Below are 24,305 nucleotides of genomic sequence, written 5' to 3'. Positions count from 1 at the left end.
GAAAATATGCTCGATTTTAACATCTCGGGTGTTTAAAATTTTTTTTTTTTTTTTTTTACTTTTTATTTTTATTTTCTTTGACTTGCAAATCGCTAAACGACGCGCGTCCATTCATAGGTCATCGTTTCCTGTTGGAGCCGCGATAAGGAGGCTCTGACGATTTCGGGGACGAGATCGGGGGTGTCCCTTGATGGACCATCAGCACAAGGGGCTGTCCGAAAGGCCTGGTTCCGGACATCGATCCACCGCTACCTCGTCCTGGTCAATGGAATTGCAACGATTCCGTGATGATTTTGTTTCGTATTATATATTTTTTTCTCACACCTGCCACTCCAAACGTGGTTCTTTCTCTCTCATAATCTCGGCTCGTTACCGAACTGTACGTTACTCGCTAGTGGACGCAATTCACGGAATTTCACCGGTGGGAACCGGTGGCGCCATCTACTCGTGCTTCCTTTCAACGTTACCAGTGCTGTTAGTCTCTTTCTCCCTTGGGTAATTCGTTTCCCTCTTAGCGGGATCAGTTGGAATTGCGCGTTTAGACCCCGAGATAAACTTTATTTAGGTTAGTCGTTTTTTTTTGGCGCTGATGTTTATTAGCTCTCCCGCTGTTACGTTTGCGATTTCGGAGACTGGGGATTAGCGACAATGGCTTTATCAATTTTGTTGGGGAAGAAGTTGAAGCATTTTGGGACTTTTGGTTTTATTGGTTACTTTTTATTCCTTTGTTCATGGTACTGTCAAGCGATGAATTTCATTACGTGTGTCCTCGAGTTTCGTGTTTTCCACGCTCTCCAGAGGATTTCATGTAATCCTCTGCTATATTTCTCCCGTCGCAAACTATCGACGTAAACGCACGTGAACACATAGCACGATAATAAAACAATAAAAATATTCACGAGAAAGTTGCTTTATCGTAATCGAGATTACCGATTTTTCAAAATGTTCGTACGTTGTAAAATGTCACTAGGGCATGACCAATAATAATTGATCAGTTTCGACAGCGATCGAAGGTATCCGGTATTGTAAAATTGAAAATGTTTCAGTTGTGAAAGTTTGAACGCGAGTACGAAAATTCAGATGGCAGTGCAATTCGATGACATCGGGAAAGTAAATGATGATAATTGCTGACGGCTAACTCCACCAGTGCTCGCTTACAGACACACCTATGGCCACTATTAATTCGGTTCCCTGAGCATTGAGATGCAATAAAAGTAGTAAAGATGGCGCGCAGATAAAGAGGAAGAATGAAGATGAAGTAGGAGAAGTAGTAAGAGATACAAAGAAAAGTTTGGAAAGACCACAAAGAAGGAAAAAAGAGGCAAAATTACGAGTCATGTCCCTGAAGAAGACAACTATACTTTTGTTGATTAAAAGAATAAAAAAAAGAGAACAGGGTTACGTGCCACCTTGAAGCAGATACTACTCAAGCATTATTATATAAGTTGATGGAGTCACTTCAGTAATGCATTTAATATCTGATAAGCTTCCTTTATGAGTCTCTGAATACTTATGTGTAACACATAATTAATGAATTACTGGTCTTTCATTAGGTCTGTTACAAAATAAATTGTAAAACTTTCAATAAAGTTATACGTTGCCATGGTATTATCTCATCGGTACCAAGTTTTACCTGGACTTATATTCTCATAGTTTTATCTGGACAAGTATTCTTTCATTTCAAAGGAAGTAATATACATTTGACATTTAATAAAAGTCCCAAGAAGAGAGAAACCATTATGAAACTTCCTTAACTAAAATTAATTGAACAAAAGATTGAAATAAAGGATGCAATCTTTTAGAAAATGCAGTACCGTACGAAAGAAATTTGCTTTGTTTCTCTTGCTTCCTATTTTTAACTGCGATCAACTGAAAGATTTAATTCAATCAGTTCAACCTTCTGTACAGTTATATCTTCAATATACCTATGCCAGAATATAACACAATTACCTTAACATATGGACAGAATGTTTCACATGTATCCATTTATTTCCATTAAAACTGAAGGTAATTTAAGTCCATTCTTAACCTCTAACTTTCACAATGCAGTAAATGTTCTCTACGCTGGCAGAAACTTTCTGAAACTACAATTTACTACATCAAGTGGCCTCGATAACTAGAGCTATTAGTCAGCAATTTTCTTTACACGGTAAGATGCATCTGAAGAGTACTCCAGCCACTGTTTCAAGAACTGTAGGATTGTATTCTTTTCATATAAAAAGATGGCGTTCTGCTTCAAGGTTATGAGGAATCGGTGCTGTGCCTTACCAGAGGTGGACGAGGAACAGGGGTGGGAGGAGGCCCTCGCTGACGAAGGTGCTGGAGGATGATCTGCTGTGGGAGGCGTAGGTGGTGAGTTTGTCGAGTTTCCACGAATCTCGCCTGCCTGCTTCAGCACCTGGTATATGGCGTCCACGTCTGCCCACACGAGATAGAGAGACAGCAATGCAAAAGCACACGAGAGACATCACACTAGGTGCTTTTCTGTCATTTTTTCTTTCCTTTCTTTCTTTTACTTGCTTCATTTTTCTTTCCTTACTTTTGCTCTCAACTCTATGGCTGGAAGCATTAGTTCCTTGGGCAACAAGTGTCTTTATTTACTTCTTATATGGGAGTACTACTTAGACAACAATTTACAATACTTACAGTAATATCTCTCCAAACTTTTAGACAATATCAGTGAAATAGAAGAAGCATTCTCTTGCGTCGAATAAAGGGGGAAACGATACATAGAAGTAGGTCAGAAAATAATAAATAAGATTGACAAGCAGTGACTGTAAATTTAAAGACACTTGCTCATGGAAGCTATACTTATCACCAAGAGTTGAACTTCATTGATGTACATTAACAGTGTATTGGTGTCACTTGTTCAGAGATACTGACTCTATACACATAGCAAATAAAAACAAAATATTAAAGAAAGTAATAGTACCAATATTAAATTATCCAAAATTTGGAAAAACCAAAGAGAATATCTGTCCATTGCTAAGATACGTCAGTTTGAAATTGATTAATGTCAATTTGCAACATTAGTCGAGTATGGTCATAGCAACTAATAAAATTGGCATCGATCGTTCGAAGGATGGGTTCACCGTGGCGTCGCGTGAAGTAAATCAAGTTGAAAGGATTGACAGTATATAGCCATCGTTTAATCGAGAATTTAACCAGAAGGGCCCCAATAATTTTCATCTTTTCTCATATACCCTCTCAAATGAAAAATTTTCTCAACAAAAATAGGGTTATTTAAAATCTCCAAATTTTTTTTCCATTCTTATGTAACCTCAATTGGTCAGCTCAAAAATTCTCATTTGAAGAAGAACTATCTCTGTTAAACTGACGAGTTGGAACTTCAGGAGCCTTCGAACGATCGACTCTTGAGCTTCAGTGACTCTGAACAGGGACAACCACAACTTCGAGCCACACAAAACACCGAGTACACCATAAAGAAAGAGTTTTCCCTTTTCTGCAGCCTGTTCAGGCGATCAAGGGACGTAGGAGAAGAAGGCTAAAGGGCGAATGATCCGATTAATTGGTTAATCGCGATGGACTGTGATGCACACCGTGATCTCTGACCCTTTTGTGCCTTGCATGTCGATGATCGTGATCAGGGAAGTCGATCGAGGTGAAAAGATGAGGAGCAGAGCTTCGTGCAGTGTTGATCCTTCGCTTACTTCCGTTTTCTTCTAGCTGACGGATCGATCGATGCTCTTTGCAATCAAACTGACACTTCGCTGACTGTTTCAACACTCGTGCTTCGACCCGCCAATTTTCTCCGAATACCCAAAGCTCTAAACAACTACTCAACCGAGTCGGAGATGATCTCTAAAACCTGAACTAACTGCAAAACTTTAATTCGGCCTCCGAAATTGGTCCAGAATTAGATTCTAGGTCGTGGGGCTTAAATTTCGCTAATGATTCATCAATTTCACGCAATCTGTTTCACCCCGCTAGCTCTAATATCGAATCGATAGTCATCTCCCTTACCCTTCAACCCTGGACTTCCGTCCAACTTCCTTTCCTTCCGCTAGGTCCCATCGTAACAAAGGAAGCCACCTTCGCTTTCGATGAACCAACGGCACGAATTTCTGAAAATTATCCAAGTTATCAAGAATTGGGTCCAGAGCAGAACAGATCAGTTTGATTCGTCGGAGCATCGATCGTCCTTGGCAACGAGAGAGAAAGAGAGACAGATAGACAGGTAGATAGATAGATAGACAGAGAGAGAAAGGAGATCAGAAGAACAATTTTAACACATTTACATTCTAAACTGGTTCGTACTTACTGTACTCTGCGGCTGCGGTCTCGTCCACCTGAGCCTGGGTCTTCTGCCGGCGGAGAAGGGGAATCCCGCCGCTCTTTTTGGGTGCTAGGCTAGGGCACATGGCCGGTTGCACCAGGTTAATGCAGTCGGTGTGAGCGTTCGCTTTGCAGCCACGACATCTGACACCCTGGCGACTGTGGCCACGCAGCACTTGGCCGCATGCATCACAGGGTGTGATCTTTCGGTATGTGTATTCGCGCCAAGAGTGGCCACCCTCGGACTCTAGGCTTTTTCTGGAACAGGTGGTTTTTTCGTCACTTTAATAATAGTCTTCAGAGGAGTTTCGCGATATTCTCGGAACAGATTGCTCCTGGGTAAAGCGAAAGAGCATGAAAATAACACAGACAAACCTATTTCTTCCTTGTACCGCATTTCATCAGCGATTCCTTACCTTATCTAATTTAAAAAATTTCGTGACATATCAAGAAATACCTTATACTGACACAATAAGGAAATATGGGTGTAATTTTTTGATTGATTCGAAGGAGACAAGAAAATGATACTAATGATTCTAATTATATACCCTCGTTCGAGGGGGAAGAGACCAATTCTGTTGTCTAAATAATTAGGTATTGCATGTTTTAAAAATGGCATGCTGCTTGCAGACTGCTGCACTATACTTTTTATTTTCTATTTTCTAAAAACCATAATATGTAAGCTTTTCATTGCAAAATTTGATACTAGGTTTCAGTAAACAGTATACTTAAATTTTATTACTTTACTATTAATTACTATACTCCATTATTAAGTAAACGATTACATAATACAGGGAAAATCAAATATTTCTGTAGAATATTTAAAAAAAATATGTTATAAGTTTTCATTTAGAGATTGCATTTAAAGCACACACACACACACATACACACGTGAAATGTAATATGTTAAAAGTGAATAATATTCCAGGAAAAGCAATTAATTATATTCTTAATTAAATGTCGAATTAAATATATTGAATAATTAAAAATTATTTTTCATGGCTGTCAGTGATAATCTCACCTGGACATGGCAACGACTGTAGAAACAGCATGGTACATCGCCTGTTTTCCTCTGTGTTAGTTAAGCATTGGCAAAACAACAATTCTGGTTATTCAAATGCAACTTCCCATTAACACACTTTCAATAAAACGCTATATCTAAAAACCAATAAAAAGAGAGACAGAGAGAGAGAAAAAAAAGGGATTTATAAAGGTTGACTTTCATTGAACGTTAGGAGTTACTAACTTGTCAGCTGACGGCGGAGTCGTTGGGGAGCTGGTCTTTAAGCTCTTGAACGCTTTCAACCATTTGTGCTTGGTACTTCCGGTCGAGCCATTCGACATCTTCCGGCTGCTCACCCCATCCGGTTGACCGGCTTCTCCAGCCCCGAACAGCTCTTTCTGAAAATCGAAGCGAACATCAGATGTAATATCTGCTCCAGCAGACTGGAAAATGCTCGAGTAGATTCAATTTTCCCTTAGCCTTGGGAAATTCCCTAACGACCACTCTCTATATAACCTCTTGGGAATTATGAACGTTCCCATTATGGAATTAACTAATTACGTTAATTTCCCTTTTATTACCAAATCGACTACTATTTCTTTGGAATTGCAGTAACTCAATTAATTCTCCCTTCCCAGTATTTCTCAAAATTCATTCCTCCACTTTTTATTTTTGGACAGTAAAATGGTACAAAATTTCTGTCTAAATCCATTCTCCTTTAATTTATATTACCAGCAAATTCATCGTTTCAATTTTTTCACTGCAAGTTGATAGCATGATCAAAAATTTAATGCTGTAAATTCGTTTCTCTTTAATTTGCATTTTTAGAAGATTTATTTTTCCAATCTTTTACCTTTGGACAATGCAAAACGGTACAAAATTTTGCTTCCAAATTGATTTTTCGTTAATTTACCCTTTCAGAAAATTTCTCCATTCCATTTTTATTTCTTGACGATACAATAACGAAGACTCGTATTCCTTTAAATTAATTATTTATTTAATTCGTAATTTTAGAAAACTTGTCCTTGCAATATTTTCTTTTCCAAAGGTAATTTTTGTTTTTATACCCTTCCCTATCTTTCTTTTCTTCTTTTTATGTTTACTGTAATAATGGAAAATGTAAATTCTATAAGAGACGTTATTGTATCGTCGAGTATAGGATATCGGAAACTTTTCACAAAGTTCTGTTCTCTGTGGTGTGTCCGGCTTTAGGAATAATCGTAATGGAAAATAGCCAAGTTTCTGCACGAGTTGTTTGACGTGCTCGTGCACAATCGACAGGTAAATAGATATCCAACGAAAGAGGAAGCCAGAACGGTTTTAATACGATGGAGGAGTCGGTATTAATTGGCTTCCATTTGGAACACCTATTGGCATCACGGATTCATCGGACTATTTCGCAATTATTTCTGCTACTTTGCATTTGAAATTTTCGAAATGACCGAATTCGACGATTCAATTAACGTGTACCCCAAATATTCGTTTACAGGGTAATTGATCAGGAGCATATTAAATATACAAATTCGTTTGCATTAACAACTACCAGCAGTGTCAGTCAGTGTCATCAGGAATTACAAGTAGATTATTACTCGGTTATTACTTTGGTTAATGTTATAGCTAATCCAATCGTGGCTACAGTATCGGAAATAATTTCTAATTAAAATTAGGACGACCATCGATGGTATTCCTGCAACCGAGATTCCTATCGATCCCAAGCAGACCATTGTACCCATCGCTATATTGCACACTGGGTATATCGTGTGGACTTCATTCATAAAGAGACTCAAGGTGCATCGACCAGCGAACCAAACTTCGCTCAACATTATTCCACGGTATACTACACTCTATGATTTGCAGTTTCCAAACTGAAAAACCGTCGCAAAACGGAAAAAGGAACACCAGTTGCAAAGCAAATGCACAGTCACTTGATAAATCTCATCACTGATAAATCTCATCGAAACGTCGAGGAAAGGTGCCACAGGATGAAAGATCCCTTCCAAGGAGTAACAAACGAAGCTATTTGCGATCATTTCCATCCACGAAATTCCTCGAAACCACAGCACCAAGGGGAAAAACCAGTCCGCGAAGAGTCCATTTTGCATAGCAGCGAAAGGCCAATTGTGAACCAATTCCTTGGGTCAATTCAACCAAGCAGACACACTTCACTCTGAACACGTGTCCTAAGATCTTCTTTCACGCGTGTCATCTAGCCACAGGGACTATGTGTCCTGAGTGCCTTGAGACACTGCGAGTCACGTGTTCAAACACCATGCACCAGCTGGCCTGGAGGCAGCTGACCTATCTTTCGAATAGACCTGTATCCACTGCGATTTCGCGAGTTTCATCGGCACAGATACGTATCAGGTATCACTGGACACACCGTTTATCCCTGCGAGGCAGAGAGGACCGATAGTGACCGCAGGGAGCCGCATAGCAACGGACTACAGCTGACTGGAGCCAGGGACGCGAGGATTCACCAGCGCAAAAGCGTTCCACGGTTCAGGGAATGCTTCGATTGCCTTCTGCTTCCGTGAAGATGCCGATGGTGACCTGGATTCGCGATAGAAAGCGAAGGGGACCAGGTGTTTCAGGTGTTCAAGGGGATACTAACGACTTGTGTGCGCAGCGTTGTCCAGCCCATTTTCCCGAGGACTAGTCAGGCTCCTCCTGCCACTCTGACCTAGGAGAGCGGACTCGAGGCCAGGAATGGATTTTCAGACGGTCGCGTCGGAGGCTGACCTAGTTGTGAGGGCGCATGTCGCGCGATTGCGCGCCGTATTTATTCGCTCGCCGCATGTGGTACTCTCGTTTCCGCAGCACGTGCTGTTTACGCGCCTCTGCCTTTGATTTTTCACTCCACTGAGTCATCCTTACGTATCTCTTGGTTGTATTTCAAACGAACATCTTGCGGGGATTAACACCACTCTGTCAATTTAGGGTGGTCACTCTTCTTTGGTCCCTCTGAACCTTCTCACCGAGACTTTTGATTACGACAGTTTTTAAAGGTCTCCAAGAAGTTTCGGTTATTACGCGAGTTTTAATGGATCTGTAGAATTGATTGGGACAGAAGTTTCCAGCCAGTGAAGGAACTTAGAATGTTTGTACTAATTGGGCTGCCGTTCTTGGCTCCCTCGGTTGACGAAACTTTTTGATTGGACCAATTTTTAGACGTTCCAGAGACGTCTGATTGTCGTACGAGTTTGAATGGATCCATGGAATTGAATAGAACAGGAGCCTTGGATGTACGAGATTTTAAATCATCTTGCTAGTCTATTTTTTAGCCTCCTGGTCCCGGTCCAAATATGTTTTAACTTTAATTGCACTAGTTCTTGAACGTCCCAGGGAAGTTTGCGACAGACTGAGAAATTGGCCGAATTTATTACAATAGGAGGCTCGAAAACAGAGAGCAATAATTGAGTTCTTCTTTGTACCTTGTCGTTAATGTAGGCTCTTTCGGCTTCTTGCAATTCTCACTGGAATTTTGACATTTTAATGAGATTTTAATACGATTGCTCGTAAAATATTCAGCGAATTATCAGGAATTGAAATGCTCTTGAATATTTTAATTGAACGGGAATGCAGAACGGGCTGGAACGTTTTCTACCATATTCGAGGAACTGGAGCAACTTTTACGATTTCATCCAAGCGCTATCGATCAGGGATGCTTTTTGAATATTTCAAAGAACCGTTTCCAATCGAATCACACTCCGTAGTCGAAATGGAAAAAGAGTGATGGAAAAATAGAAGTGGAAAAAATATCCATGTCTGTTCGCGTTTTCGTGTATTTCGCTCAAAGTCTTTAGGTTCCTATAGTAAACACGATCCTTCTCCGTCGTCTTGTAAAAGCAATAGGGGTTAGGTGGAAGTCTAATGCAAAGGAAATTGCTAGGAGGGATCGAAGCAGGCAATTATCGATATCTGGACGGCCTGTTTCATAGACACTCTAGTGGTCGCTGACAGGTCCATTAGAACGTGTCTTGTTGAAAATTTTAGCAGGACTTGCCCCCAATATCGATCTCTCCCGGTGAAAGCACCCCGGTTAAACGACCTTGTTTCAATCTCTAATCTGCCTGCCTACGTGCCCAATTCTAAGGATCTATGGGATCACTGTGGCACCTCTGTTACCGAATACATTTATGAACCACTTTGATCGAGCAGACTCATCACAACTTCAGGATCTTGATCCCCGGATACCTTGCAGGAAATTCCTATCTTCGTTTAACTTGATAATTTTAATTAACGTCGCTCCAATATTTCGCAAAATATTCTTTGTTTCATTTTATTCGATGAATATTCGTGGATTTTGCTCTAATAATTCGATATCTAATTTTGCGAGCATATGACGACTTGAGAATCTTCTGATCTACTGATTTTCTGATCTTCTGTTCATTATTATTCGATTTGTTACTGTGAATTGTTATTCCAATTCGGATGAAAAATTTTCAGTTTTTGGTGTTGCGCAGTCCGGATCAGCCTCCATTTTGGTATTCCGAGTCTCTGGCATGCCAAGTGACGGATCAGGACACGTCGTATTCAGGTATTTTACAAATGCTCGAGTGGCATGCTCGAATCAGGCCAATCTCCTCGACTAGTATGATGCTTTCGATGGGTAGGCACATGCACGTGTTTCAAAGTCGTATGTAAATCAATATTATTGAATAGAGATGCACGCTTAACGCGCCTGTCTCTGAATGGAAAAAAAAAAAAATGAAATTTCACCTCGCGTTTCCTTTTTCCCGTTCCACAAACCTTCGTTTACGATTTCCATTCCTGTCACTGCTCGCTTCTATCGACAGACATATTGGATTTCGACGGTTTTCTCTAAAAATAAATAGACCGATTTATATAGGTTATGTTCGATAGTTGGGTAATTTTAAGTTTAATGAAGGTACTTACGTTAGCGATGAATTAGGTTAGGATTAGATTCATACGGGTACAAATTATGCAGATTTGCCTACCAGACAGTTAGATCTCGGTTTAGGTTAGCTTCCCATTAACTACACACTGGCTAAGTCTGACATATTGTCAGTGTTGAAGTCCAGGTTAAGTCTGCTGAACTAATACAAATCTAGGTTATGCTTGCTTTAATTTTTGCCAACTCTAAAACAGGTAAACAGTCTAATATACCGAATGTTCTTAGCAAATGGACCAAGTTACAGTTTCAGAATGATATTATAAAAAATTTTACGAGGCAAAAGCTAAATCGGTTCCAATTATGTTTGTTCGAAATCATCACCATCTTTTCAAATAAAACTACGTATTTTTCCATATAATGATCGATATATCGTTTAATTGTCCACCAAAAAGTACCAGAAATAATTACTTCGAAAAATATTTCAACTTCAGTTCTGCGAAACATAACCTATAAAAGATAAGAAAGGTGCGAAACAAGGCTTCCAAAGTCGATATTTCTTAAAATTAAAATATCTATTTTAACGGATTTTTATTATTGAAAATATCATGATTATGTAGCATCGATGTCGACAAGGAAATAAAATGCAAATGTAGATATCCTATCATATCAACGTCAGATAAAACCCGTGACGACATAACCTAACCTCCTCTATCAACATGTCTGACCCGGGACAGAGTGGTGGGGGAAGCAAACTACGTCCTTGTTGCCTTTGCGCCAACCTCTTATTCCTATACAGCTGTGGAAGATATTAAACAGGTAATATTCGCAACCTTGGGTCATCTTTATCATTTTGCGTGCCAGCCACGTTCGTATTCAAAAAATTTCGATCACGACTCCATCGCGATTCGAATACCGACAGGCGCGTGTCAAAGCAGGCGAGTTTGCCGAAGCGAGCATTTCCCGTAGCACGTATGTACGCTCCTCGAGTACGTACACTCTGCTGTTCGAGTTATTTTCGCGACGAGGAAAGGGGATCACGGGATTTACGTCTTTTTGACTCCCGGACTCGTTTCGGAATCGTTCGTAGCCTTCCCCTCTTAATTCATCCCCATTCCGCTGGGGAACGAGTGGCCAGAGATGCTCAGTTTTCATGCAGCTGCTTTTACGACGCGAGGCGTAATGCGAAAATCTGTCTCACGTATCTTTCAGCTTTCATGTCACGACAAAGGACACCGTATTTCCGACTTTTCGGCTCGAGTGGTTTTTTAATGTCGTCCTTGCCTCTTTCGCGCTTGTGATCCCGTTGATGAGTTTCAGCCCGGAACACGAATCGGGTCTGAGTCCTCGGACATGACGATTTGGGATAGGTTAGGTTAGTTTGGGGTCAGTCCATGCGTGAATACTTTTCGGTTAACCTACTAACGGAAGTTTCCAGTGTTTTGTCATTTCATGGATTATTATGCTATTAGAGTAAAAATTGACGAGATAATTTGATCTCTGATTAGAGTAGGTACTATGATACTATGCCCACTAAATCAAATTTACAGAGCTTTTTTAAAAATTCTAGAATTCTAGTGTACGTCATCCTATGGGGATAGGAATTAATCTAAAATTTTGGAAAATACTGAAGTTTCTAGAATAATTGTTACTACATAACCTTAAAATTCTACCAATTCCACAGACTTTCATCACGACTGATATGAATTACTCTTCACTAGTACATACACGTATTCCAAAGCCCCTGGGGTATTTTATCTTTTCATGGATTATTATGACTTCGGAGTAAAAATTGACGGAATAATTTGACCTCTGGTTGGGGTAGGTACTTTAATAACGTGTCCACTAAATAAAATGTAGAGTACTTCTCTAAAAATCCTAAAATTTTTAAAGCACATCTTCCTACTTGACTAGGAATTAATCTGCAATAAAAATTTTTAAAACCTTAAAGTTCCTAGGATGATTGTTACTGCATAACCTCAAAATTCTACCAATTCTACTAAATTTGATCACGACTGACATGGATTGCTCTTCACTGATAGAGACATGTATTCTAAAGTCCCTTTATATAACCAGTTAACACGCATTGCTTCTCGTAGAAAAATCTTCATGCATCTACTCACGGTCGGAGACCAGTTATTAGTTTCCAATATGGCGACTTATCTCGCTGCCGGCCCAACCGATCACACGAATCGCACTAGAGAAAGCGTGAAACTGCGGCAGCACGTGCAGGTGTGCAGACAAGGTGCATTGTACTTGTTCTAGGCCTGTGGAAGGGAACAATGGGAGGCTCGAGCTAATTTTAATCGGCTGAGTCTCTCGAGTCGACAACCACGAATGCTCCGCGGGGCTAGTTCTTTTTCTCGTGGCCGAGATCGACACGTTCCTTTGTCTCGACAGACTTCTTCGATTGGCCGTCTCAAGCCGATACCTCGTGTCACGGATTGCCCTTTTGTCGCTCTCAGGCACTCCACTGGCTGTTAGGTGGTTGGATTGCTGATGAGAATAATGGTTTTGCTGACAGCTGATCCTGATACGATGTCGTGATCTTTTCAATGGCTGATGACAAATTGGTAGAGGTTAGGGACGAGTGACAGACGATATTCTCTGGCACTTATTCCTTTTTCGTAATCGAATGAACTCGATCGATATAATGCAACATAACATCTACGTAATATCAATTAAACGAATACGATTTTAGGTTAGGATAATAATTCGAAGAATTTCGATCACGCATTCGTTCCCAGGAAAGTAACCTATATAAAAATTACCCAATGGAAATTACAAATTAAAATCGGTGAAACTGAATATTTCGTTACAGGTTATGTAAGGTATAACCTAGAAATAAACGATATTTTTATCGAATGTTTTATCTTCTAGAAGGTTCGTTTTGGGATTGAAAAATTCTTCATACTGTTACATAGATGGAGGTATAACATGCTTTCGCGTTTAAATGGAATGGTGAGCAAAGGAGCGCTACTGACTACAGAAGATCGCTGGTACAAGCGAACAACAGCGTGAAATCGGTGATATTTCTTCTCTGTGATACATCTTCCCTGAGGGATTCGTCGCAAATCCAATCTCGAGGTCGTCAAACGATTTCTCTACCCCCGAACACCTGTACACACGTACACGCGCACACGTCGGATTCCCTTACATCAGAGTCTCGGAAACTTTTCTGCCGCGGATGAAAAAACTTTCTGCAGGCCTTGTCGTGGTTTTCTAAACAAGAAAACGACCCAGACTCGCCGAAGTGGTAGCAAGTTTTTAGCCCGAGTGCGCGGAACTTTCGATGTGCTTTTTTCTCGCTAGCGACATTATGTTGCCGGCACTGGCGCGCGGCAATTTGCGAGTAAACTTTCGATAATCGCTAATAGGTCTCCGTTTTCTCTGGTATCGATCTTGCACGAGGTTCAGTTAAACGACCCAGAAAAGAAGCACGAAGAGGAAAAGCTTGGTGGAAAGTTAATATTATTATGAAAGTTATTATGGAAGACATTCTTCGGAGAAAGTGAAGTAGCCTCACCGAACAATCTCATAAATTTGAGAGCGGGGTTAAACTATTTTCAACCTTGCATTACATAATGAAATAAACATTCGATTCTATCGATAATTTACTAGAATTATTCGTGTCGCGAATAAATACGAGAAATAACAGAGATAAAGAAGATATCAGAGAAAAATAAATGTACAGGTCGTTTCAGAAACAGATAGTTAAACCTTGGTATTGTTTGATCAAAAGTTTGGTTACCTACTTCTGAAGTATACGTATAGATCTTTTATTCCATAAGTCCCTAAATTCATCATGCGGTTACAAAGGACTCGAGCTTTAAGTAACTAAAAGCTAACAACTGTTTTCGAAGCGATACAGTTCGCGCTGAATAAATTCTCGGTTGGTGAAATGTATCAATTATTAACGTTCCTACCCACAGAAAATAAAGGAACTGGTTGAATCGCTGTGACGTTTGCTAACAAAACATATCAATTGGCGTACCTGCGCTTGCACAGCTGCGAGGTATAGTTGCGCCTCTCCTAGCTCGAAACGCTTCATTGAAATGTCTTCCTGCAACTCGGCCACTTTCGTGTAAAGATTACTTTCGGCGCTCCTGCAATTAAAGAAAGAAAACCGTTTAGCGATCCCGGTTTCAGGGGATTAAAGCGCAAAAGGGTCGAGTGTTCCCACCGATTCGGGAAATACTAGCCGCTTGAGAATCGTGGTGCCTTTGTAACGTGTTTACCTTTGATAAATTCAACCGGCCACCGAAAAGTGGAATGAGAGGTAATTAGAATTCTTTTACTAGGCATTAATCATTTCTACCCCGGATTCTATATACCGTCGGTTCTTTGCGTTATCGATCATGCTCGTGCCCAAAGCCAGCACCGCAATATCGCGAAATTACTTTCCCAAATCCCAAATGGAGGATCCCTAGAAGCACCATCTCCCTAGCATCCGATCCTCGAGGACCAGGGGGTGACCATTTTGCCCCTCCGGTGCAGTTAATTCGAAGAGATACGTATCCATTCAAATCGCCAGGTTCTCAACGGTTGAGAAACAGCCTGTTAATTGCCTAGTTTTCACCTAGACCGGAAGATGAACGCACTTTCTTTGCATGCGGGTCAACGCGTCCAAGGCGTCCTGGAGTCGAGTGATTTCTTGAGCGAGACTGTCGTGCTCTCGTCGTAAATCCTCCATCAGGGGTAGAGTGCTGGTTCCTGTTGGGGCCAGTTCGTCCCTCAGGGTCGGTATTTGACTGATTCTTTCCATGGGAACCTGTTCGGGAGGACCTGGCGTCACGAACAGCCGCCTGGGGGGCTTCTTCGATGGGGTCGCGGTGGCTCCTAGGCTTCGTGCCAAAACCTGAACACAAAATCCCCATTACAGCAGTCAGTGACGATACTTGGACTTATACGTACACTGGACTAATCTCTATCGCTTGGTATCGACATTCCTTCTTCTTCTCGTCTCCCAAAACTATGCCTAACCTTAAGAAGTAATATCGATCGTGTACATCTAAGAGAACATGCTAATTTTCAGGCAATACGCTGGAATCTCACGAATGGAAGCCTTCCACAGCTTCACGCCTCGGCTACTGGCAAGCTCATCACAAACGTAATTCGGTTCTATCGATTGATAAGATCCCCTTCCTTTCGTTGCTGGTTACATTGCACATCGCGTGCAGCGAGGCACAGTCTGAACTTGCAAATGTCAGAGAACAAGGGGGGAATCGCAATAGGTATCGGTGTGACATACTTGCAGGTCATTCAGCGGCGCGACAACCTGAGCCTCCTTCACGACCGCCAGATAACGCTTCGCCTGCTCCCCAGCGCGCTCCGCGGCCGCTTCCGATATGCCGGCCACGCATTTGCAAGCTAATCCGCATAGTTCCTCGTACACTTCCGCTATTTCGCCGAGCAGAGTGGGTAGGCATTGTGACTGGTACCGTTCCGTGATGGCATTCGTGGCCCTCAATTGAAGAACGTAAGCATTGTGCGCCTCGTAGTAGGCGCGCTTCAGTTCCTGCTCGCTTCCGCCATCTATCGTCAAAACCGCGGCGTAAGCACGCTTATAATCCGCCCGGGCACGTTGCAGCTTCTCCTCGGTCTTCACGATCACTTGCTCGTAGGCCTCCCGATGCGAAAACACCTGGGAACAGGAATTTGTTATTCCTTTTCTCTGTTTTCTGTCATAATTCTACTCTTATAATAGGATCATGCGTGTTAGTTACCTGTGGAGATGTGGAACTTGAAGTAACTTTCATCGTGGGATAGGAACAGTGTAGGAAGTAGACTGATTAATAGGGTTTGATGATTTGCAGTTCTATTCAACCTAAGTGTTGACATTTAGGGACACCTGGAGTTGTAAAGGAGGCCTTTGAAGAGTCTCTCTCGAGAACTTCAATTTTCCATTGGAAGGACCACCTGATACCTCCGATACGAAAATCTTGTCAAGGATGAAGTAACTTCAAATGAGTTACTATGATGCAAATGTAATTTCGTCCTTGGGAAGATTTTCGTATTATCAGTGGCATCGGCAGCTCCGTGTGATTTGGGATATATCACTTGACGAATCTTACTCTGAAACGTTACTACTGTTCACGCGTTGGAGCTGGTACGAGGAACAGAAAATACCAGGGATTTGACCAAACTTCTGTCATCAGGGATTTCTTCAATTTCCATAGTCGATAGGATCAGGAGTGAATTACCTTCCTAGACTGGAGTTTACGGTGGAAGCTGGCTTCCAAGGTGGGTCTAGACAACTGCTGTTGAAGAACTGCGGCCAGGTCTAAGTGAGCTTCTGCATCTGACTGCACCTGACGTAGTAAACTTTCCCAAACTCGTCGCATCCCGCCGGTATCAACCCTAGTGTCTCCAGACCGACTTCGAAACTCGTCGACAAGGCGTCGTACGTTCGCTGAATGGCTTTCCATAGCCGCGCCCAGCTCCTGGGCGAACTCTGAAACTGTTGATAAAAAGAATTAGATAATCAGTTAGACTTAAGACTTATGTAGGACCTGAATGACATCTCGTTCAGATCTTCAGCTTTCAATGTCATTCAGTCCTAATGGTGAGTTTCTAGAGCCATCTAGTCCTTATGTTCAATCTCTAGAATTATTTAATCCTAATATCGAATTCCTAAAGCCATCTAGCCCTACTAACGAGTCCTTAGAATTATTTAGTCCCAATGTTGTATCTCTAAAGCCATCTAGTAATATTGACGAATCCCTAGAATTATCTAGTCCTAATGTTGATTTTCTTAAGTCATTTAGTCCTAATGTGGAAGTCTGAGAATTATCTAGACCTAATGACAAATCCCTCGAATTATCTAGTCCCAAATGTTGAATCCCTAGAGCTATCTAGTTCTAATGACGAATCCCTGGAATTATCTAGTCCCAATATCGAATCCCTAGAACCATCTAGCCCTAATGTAGGATTCCTAGAATCAGTTAGCACTAATATTGCAACCTCAAGGTCACCTAGTTTCGATGCCAAATTTCTCATGTCACCTTATCCATTAAACTAATCGGCGCTTAGCGTTATTACAGGCATTAATGTCCCGGTTGATAGATGTCATTAATTTTTAATGAAGCAGGCTTCCATTAATGTAGGACTAATATACTGACCATCATTGTGCCGCCAGTTAACAGGCTGATCGATTTATCCTTGATCCCGCTAATTGTCCCCGAGGTTCACTGTTTTGGGACAACTCTTCCATGGATATTTCCAGCGCACAATGCACTCTGGTAGCATTCACTGACGCCCGTTAATTGTTTATTGATACAAGAGCGGCCATCCGTTCTCCACGCGTCGAAATATTTGAAGAGAACTCGACGTCTCGTGTATCCTGTATCACAGGCCCGATGTGTCTGACATTACGCACCCTCTCGCCTGTCTATGCTTTTAGGCGCCGCCATAGAGCGACCGCGACCCCGACAGAACTGTGGAAACGTTTTAAACAACGTTCCATTTAATTAATTGAACGGACAGCCCCGGGCCCGATTGAAACGTCGCTCATGGAAACAGCCTTGTCTGTAGAAGATTTGCAAACGTCATCAGTCAATTAACAGTTTGGTCTTCAACTTTTCCAATGACTATAGACATCCCTAAATTCCTTTCTAAAGAAGAATTATAATAATTACATTACTATACCATTAGGACTCTCAGTCCACTTGGGATTAAACACTGTATTTCATTTTGGACTCCACCCAATGAGAGAAATGCGAAGTTACAATTAATTCTTATTGTAATTAATATATTACTTATACGTAGAATTATTTGACCAAAATTTACATTATCATAAGAAAAAGGATCGTATAAAGCATATACTAATAGTGTATTAAAAAATTTGATCATGGTTTTGGCAATTCCTCTACTCAAAGAAGAAAATAACGATGATTTTAGCTTTCAAAATCTTCAAATACTTCAAATATAAAAAGCTAGATGGATATAAGAAAATGTTATAAATCCATTTATACCAATATTCCTTGAGAGGTTAGGGTGGAGCATTTCATTGTAATTTCATTATTGACTTCAAAATTAAATTTACTTTCAATAAATTACGTCCCATTTGTCATTAACCAATGTCGTCAATATATTATCCTAATAAATAAATTTCTTTCATTCGATAGATAGTCAATGTTCTATGTACATACTCTCACGAGTCCTACATAACCTCATAACGTTGAAATGCCTGTTTAAGTCAAGCGATGGTCACGGATTCGTGTTTTCGTTGCATCGTCACGACAGATCGGTTTTATCGAGCCAGGAAAACATTAAGTGGCCGTTTGTCAGTGTCTTCATCCGACGTGTGACGCCAGCAGGAAATGATTATACATTGAGAACCACGTCAAACAACACCTTGGCATCGGTTTCCTAACCTCACAATGTATTAAATAGACGTACACAGAACAACATAGTTTCTCTCGAGATTTTGTCATCGATTGTTATCAACCGTACCAAGAAAGCGCAGATTTACTTACGAATATCAATAAAACGTACAAAAAAGAAAAAAGGACAAATTAAAATCAAAATATTCGTGCGAATTTTTTATATGAATTCAAATACTGAACATAAATAATGTTATAAATGAAATAAATAATGAACGCATAAATTTAGAATTTATGAGAAGGTTATATAAACGTTTGTGACTGTTCAACGACAGATTTGCGAAATTCAAAAATGGCGATTTTTATCGGGAGATGAGCTAACGAGTAGGCGGGGTTTCGAGTGATATTATTGAAAATAATCCACGACGAGCAACAAAAGAAATATCGTTCCACATGAAGAGAATCTATTTTAGCGTTATTCATCGATTGGCGTAAATAAAATAAAATAAAGAAAATGGATGAACGAGTTCAGTGTGAGTTAAGCGATATACTGAAGCTCAAGTGAGCGGACATAATGACCTCGTATCGAAGAAATAAATGGGATCCATTTTTAAAACGTATCGTCATTTATTATCAAAATATATGTGTATAGTAACTCTAAATTCAAGACCATGATTCGATACTATAATGTGTAAACAAAGTGTTATAACTACAACTTCATTCTATGAATGATTGAAGAGTTTGGTAGCCATCTGTAGGACTAATTCGTTACTACATTTCCTAACCTGTAATTATGATTACACTAAAAACATATTGCTAAGTTACAAATAAAACCAATTACGTTGCACGATTAGAATAAAAATGTACAAAAATTGGGATACAAAATTTTCCTCCTTTTTTTCGATTTTGTATACACAAATTTTTATTTTCATTTTTTTTTCAAGTTAAAATAAATTATTTCGAGACAAAACAAATTTTAAATGCACAATGTGAAGAACTTTTGAAGTGAAAACTTGCGAGTTTTGTATATACGTATATGGAAATATTGGAATTAATTACTTAATCAAATTAGTTGAAAAATGGGTAGAATAACGTGGGAATTGTTTTAATTAAATATACGTTGAAGTATTATTTGCGAAAACGACATTTCACGTGCACAGACCAAATATTTACAATGATCGTGTAGCTTGTTGACGTATCACGGTTACTTTTAGAGGTATATACAGGCTGTTTCACGATACACAAAATCCGAAAATAAATACGTATCTCGAGTGGTCAGACCCTCGACGGCTAAACGCAACTTGGCCAAGGGAATTGGCAGATGTTGTAGACTTATGACGCAAAGTCGATCGAAATTTTTACCTTTCCATTGGACTTGTCCGAATATCGGGCACCCTGTCGCGCCAAATCGCAATTTTTAGGTTATAACAGAATCTCAAATATTCTAAACATTCAGACAATTACAGTATTAAATTATTACTGAAGATTGTTAAAGTCGATCGAAATTTTTACCTTTCCATTGGACTTGTCTGAATATCGAACACGCTGTCACATCAGACATCATCAAATCACAATTTTTAGGTTATAATAGAGTCCCAAATATTCTAAACACTTAGACAATTAGAATATCGTACTGTTACCGACAATTATTAACGAAGATTATATATTCTGAAGGATTAATGAGCGATACAGTCACGAAAACATCTTCGGATATTAATTTTTAGGTTAGGTCAACCACATCCGATAGTCGATTGAAATATTACACTCCCAGTTCAAGTATAGGTTATGTGACCATTAGATTTGGCTCAGTTTGGGGAATTTTATTACCCCGACGATGATGTAAACAATGACTAGCAATCGAGCTGAGATATTCTGACATGGCATTCGAAACATTCGACATCGTTACAAACGTGCAATTTATCTTGCACTGTACTCACGAAATATCTCGAAAATGAAACTTTATTTTGATATATCTCGACACGATGTTCACGGAAGTTTTAATTTTCGCTCCTTTAACGACCCAGTTGCAATTCCGGTTCTCTGATTGATCCTTTTAATTTTCACTGCCCTTCGTCCGATGTCGATTTCATCCCATTTTATCCTTTTATTTCATTTTCGGTCTTTCGTCGCGCAATAAACAATCCCTTCGTTTTAATACCGTGGAAATGGAGCTTTATATTGGAACGGGAGTTGGGTGGGGAATGTTTAGTGAAGACCGGAAGGAGGAACGTTGGTACGACGATTTGAATAGATCGTCCCTTGTGAAAAATTCAATTATTACCATTGACGTTCGCTACGAGAGGGTAGACCAGTGTTGCCAACCGGCGGCTGGTTAACGAGCGCGGAATTGACATTCAATTACGCGAACGTGTCTAAAAATAGGGAAACGGGCTCGATTAATTCCGTGACACGGCGAACTTCACGCTGGTCCAACGAAATAGGCCAGGCTGGAATCACGCCATTAGGTATTAATATTTTTCTCGTTAAGTTCGGGTTCTAATTTTTCCTGATTAATTCGCGGCGGTGACCGGTGGTTGAATCTACGAACGGACGATTATCGAGGTGGAAATTAAGTATAAAGAAGCCCTAAGCTTCGACAAGTATCGTGAGGTTATATCCGACCGTCATAGTTTCGGCTAATTTCAGATTATTTAAGGAACACTATTACTAGAATTTATGGGGTAAAACTAAGGAGTATAAATTAAAATTAATACCTCGAAATTAAGGAATCCAACCCAAACCTAACCTCAATACGGTTCATATTCAATTCATGTTTAAGCTAGACTGGTATATGAATTTGTAAATCTTAGATGGACACAATGGGAATTAAACATGGGGCGTTTGCTGGATCTTATAGGGACAGGAGTAACTATGCAGTAAGTTCTAATGTTCTAATGTTGATTCTTTTGAACCATTTAGTCCTAATGTAGGAATCTTAGAATTATCTAGTTATAGTGTTGAATCCCTGGAGCCATCTAGTCCTAATATTGAATTCCTAGGGCCACCTAGTCGTAACGTCAAATCCTTAGAATTATCTAGTCCTAATATTGATTCCCATAAGCCATTTAGTCCTAATTTAGGAGTCTTAAAATTATCAAGATCTAATGATGAATCCCTAGAATTATCTAGTCCTAAATGTTGAATCTCTAGAATTATCTAATCTTAAATGTTGTATTTCTGGAGCCATTTAGTCCTAATGACGAATCTCTAGAATTATCTAGTCCTAATCTTGAGTCCCTAGAGGTTATGTCCGACCTTCACATTTTGGGCTAATTTCAGGTTATTTATGGAAGACTACTACTAAAATTTATAGAATCAAAGTATGGAGTATAAATTAAAATTAATACCTCCAAATTATGGAATCCAACCCAAACCTAACTTCATATTTAATTCATGCCCAAGCTAGACTAGTGTAGAAATTTGTGAACCTTAGATGGACATGATGGGAATTAAACATGGAACGCTTGCTGAGTCTTATTGAGACAGAAGTAACTATGTAGTAATTTATGTTAGGTTAGGTTCGGTGTTGTATTCTATATTTATAACGTGGTTATTATCGGTGTTTATCAGACAAAGAACAATATAAATTAAAATAAAATTCCGCGAAGTTGTGTAACCTAACCTAAACCTGAACTCAAATATATCCTAAACCTAACCTAATTTATCGTGGTCACTTATGACTCAACGATACTAGTTGAAGGTTAAGAATCACTCAGGGTCCCTTAGTCTCCCTGCCAAAAGAGAATTTCAAGTAAAATCTTTTTAAATATTACAAACTTACATATATTTTTAGAATTATTAATTAAAGCTTGTTCCATTATCCATTTCGACTAATTTTGACAGGGTCCAAATCAACGAATTCGAAGTTTCTTATGACAATTCTTTCAACACCATCGAAAAGAAGAAATAAAATAACCACCCATCAGTTTTCCAAAAATTCTTTCCTCATTTAATGTTCATTATTTCTAAAATTCTACGAAATTTATCAAAAAAATTGTTCACAATTCAATTATCGCTGCTAGAGTGCTCAGTAGAAAGTCAATTAAAGTTGCTTTACTGATTTAATGAAGAGTGTCCCACGAAATTTGGAACATTCCCATAAGGCCAAGTCTAAGTGCCGAGTTCCTCAAACTCGTGCAATTAAAGTCAGGCCGGTGAAAGGAGCATAATCGTCTAATCGTATCCGTCAAAAGTGTAATCTTCAGGTCACCATGGGCTACTGATTTAGAGATGATACCATCGGCATCACTGCCAGGTGATCATGTTGCAAAACGTATGAAGTCATACGTCTTCAGTTTCGACTCAGAATCGAGACGAATTAAATTTAAAGTATCCTGACCTCGCTGAGAATGTTTCAGAAATTGACATCGTTTAGCGCGAATAATCCACCGGACGAAATTAAATTATTCTTGGTAGCAGTTTCTGAGAATGCTGGATACGCAAATTGCGTCATATTCCGCAGCAGTTTTTCAAACAAGAGACAACTATTGCCGTGTACACGAGGCCAGCTAAGTGGATTGTATTTGAAAACCGAAAGGACTTAGCGAACTCTCGACTCATTCCGACAACGGGTCTGTCCCAGAAAACATCCGACGCGTTAAAGAACTGTACCCAGTAGCTACTATCAACTCGTTCCAGTATCTTTCCAATTCGCGTAGAAAACATTGTTTTGGCGTATAATTTTTGAAGATGTGAAATTAAGAATTTGTGAAATGATTAATATTCGATAAATTATTTAACGTACTCCGGTATCTTATCTTCCACACGTACATTGATATATTACGTGCATATAGTATCAAAATATAATTAGAAACATTTATATAACAATATTGTTACGGATTTTGCTACTTAGAATTTCTCTTCTACGAGTTCGACCGCTGGATTATGGAATAATTCAAATAAAACAGGGACATTGTGTTTTAATAACCTAATTTGCTGACTGGCACCCCTTTATTTCGTTTCTCAATTAGTTGCAACAATAAAAGTCCATTGTTTAATCGGTATTTCAATTTACTTCGACTTTTAACACGACTTTGTCAAAATCACAACTAATTGAATGTTGGCAGATGGCACGCACCCCTTTTATAGCAATCAGCTGCGATTGTTCTTTCGCCCCGATAATGTAGTAGATGCTGGATCATTATTTCTGGAAGTTATATATATATGAAAAATAATAAAAAGAAGCCTAAAAAATACTATCTTTGATTTTTGGTGTTATTAATATATATAATACTACGTAAAATGGTGTATACCCATTTTGATACTGCGTTTCAGTTGCCGCCATTTTGTACTGCGGCAGCCATATTTACGAGTGTCTTAATGTAAACCTCGTTTGCCTCGTTATAGAATATTTCAATCGAGTATAACTTATGGAAAGTTGAAAAATCGAATGCAATCGCTAAATTGATGAAAGTACCATAAATTGCATAGTATGTTATGAATTGTATAGCTTCTTTCGCTAATACGTTCCTAAGTGGTTGACGAAGCTTTATATAACAGGGGGAAGAAACGAAGCAGTGGAATATAAGAGTCACTATAGTTCAGAAACAACCTTAACTTTCATTATTCTGAAAAACAAAATATTTAACACATGTAATATTAACAATAACTAACCTAACCTAAGAATCGATCTATTTCAAGAATCTCCAAGTTTAAAAATACTCTTCACCAAGGGAAGAATGGCAAAAAGAAATTGCAAAAATTCCTTTTTCCACTTTCTCCGACTGTCATTACACGAAAGCTCGACGAAAAGACAAGCTTGGACAGAAGAAAGGAAGCAAAAGTGTCAACGAGCGCCCTCCAAGCAGTTACCAGAGTGAGGTTAGGATTA

At 39.5% G+C, this 24,305-nt stretch overlaps 1 protein-coding gene across 2 annotated transcripts in view; it reads right to left on the bottom strand.

The window, feature by feature from the left end:
• Stacl (SH3 and cysteine-rich domain-containing protein) overlaps nt 1-24,305 on the bottom strand; it is an 83,753-nt gene that overhangs the window by 4,653 nt on the left and 54,795 nt on the right. Inside the window, exons 3-10 of one of the 2 annotated variants that reach the window (XM_017900388.1) lie at nt 16,355-16,611; nt 15,403-15,795; nt 14,753-15,009; nt 14,146-14,257; nt 5,543-5,697; nt 5,318-5,368; nt 4,283-4,554; nt 2,269-2,418 (exon numbers count right to left, since the gene is read on the bottom strand). In XM_017900388.1, the coding sequence (XP_017755877.1) occupies nt 2,269-2,418; nt 4,283-4,554; nt 5,318-5,368; nt 5,543-5,697; nt 14,146-14,257; nt 14,753-15,009; nt 15,403-15,795; nt 16,355-16,611 (1,647 nt within the window). The remainder of the gene's footprint in view (nt 1-2,268; nt 2,419-4,282; nt 4,555-5,317; nt 5,369-5,542; nt 5,698-14,145; nt 14,258-14,752; nt 15,010-15,402; nt 15,796-16,354; nt 16,612-24,305) is intronic. The other variant, XM_017900389.1, reaches the window with a different exon arrangement.

Source organism: Eufriesea mexicana, unplaced genomic scaffold (genome assembly GCF_001483705.2).
Source record: "Eufriesea mexicana isolate 0111107269 unplaced genomic scaffold, ASM148370v2 scaffold1172, whole genome shotgun sequence".
Lineage (NCBI taxonomy): Eukaryota > Metazoa > Arthropoda > Insecta > Hymenoptera > Apidae > Eufriesea > Eufriesea mexicana.
Note: the sequence above shows the minus strand (reverse complement) of the source record. Positions and strands in the feature narration are given on the sequence as shown.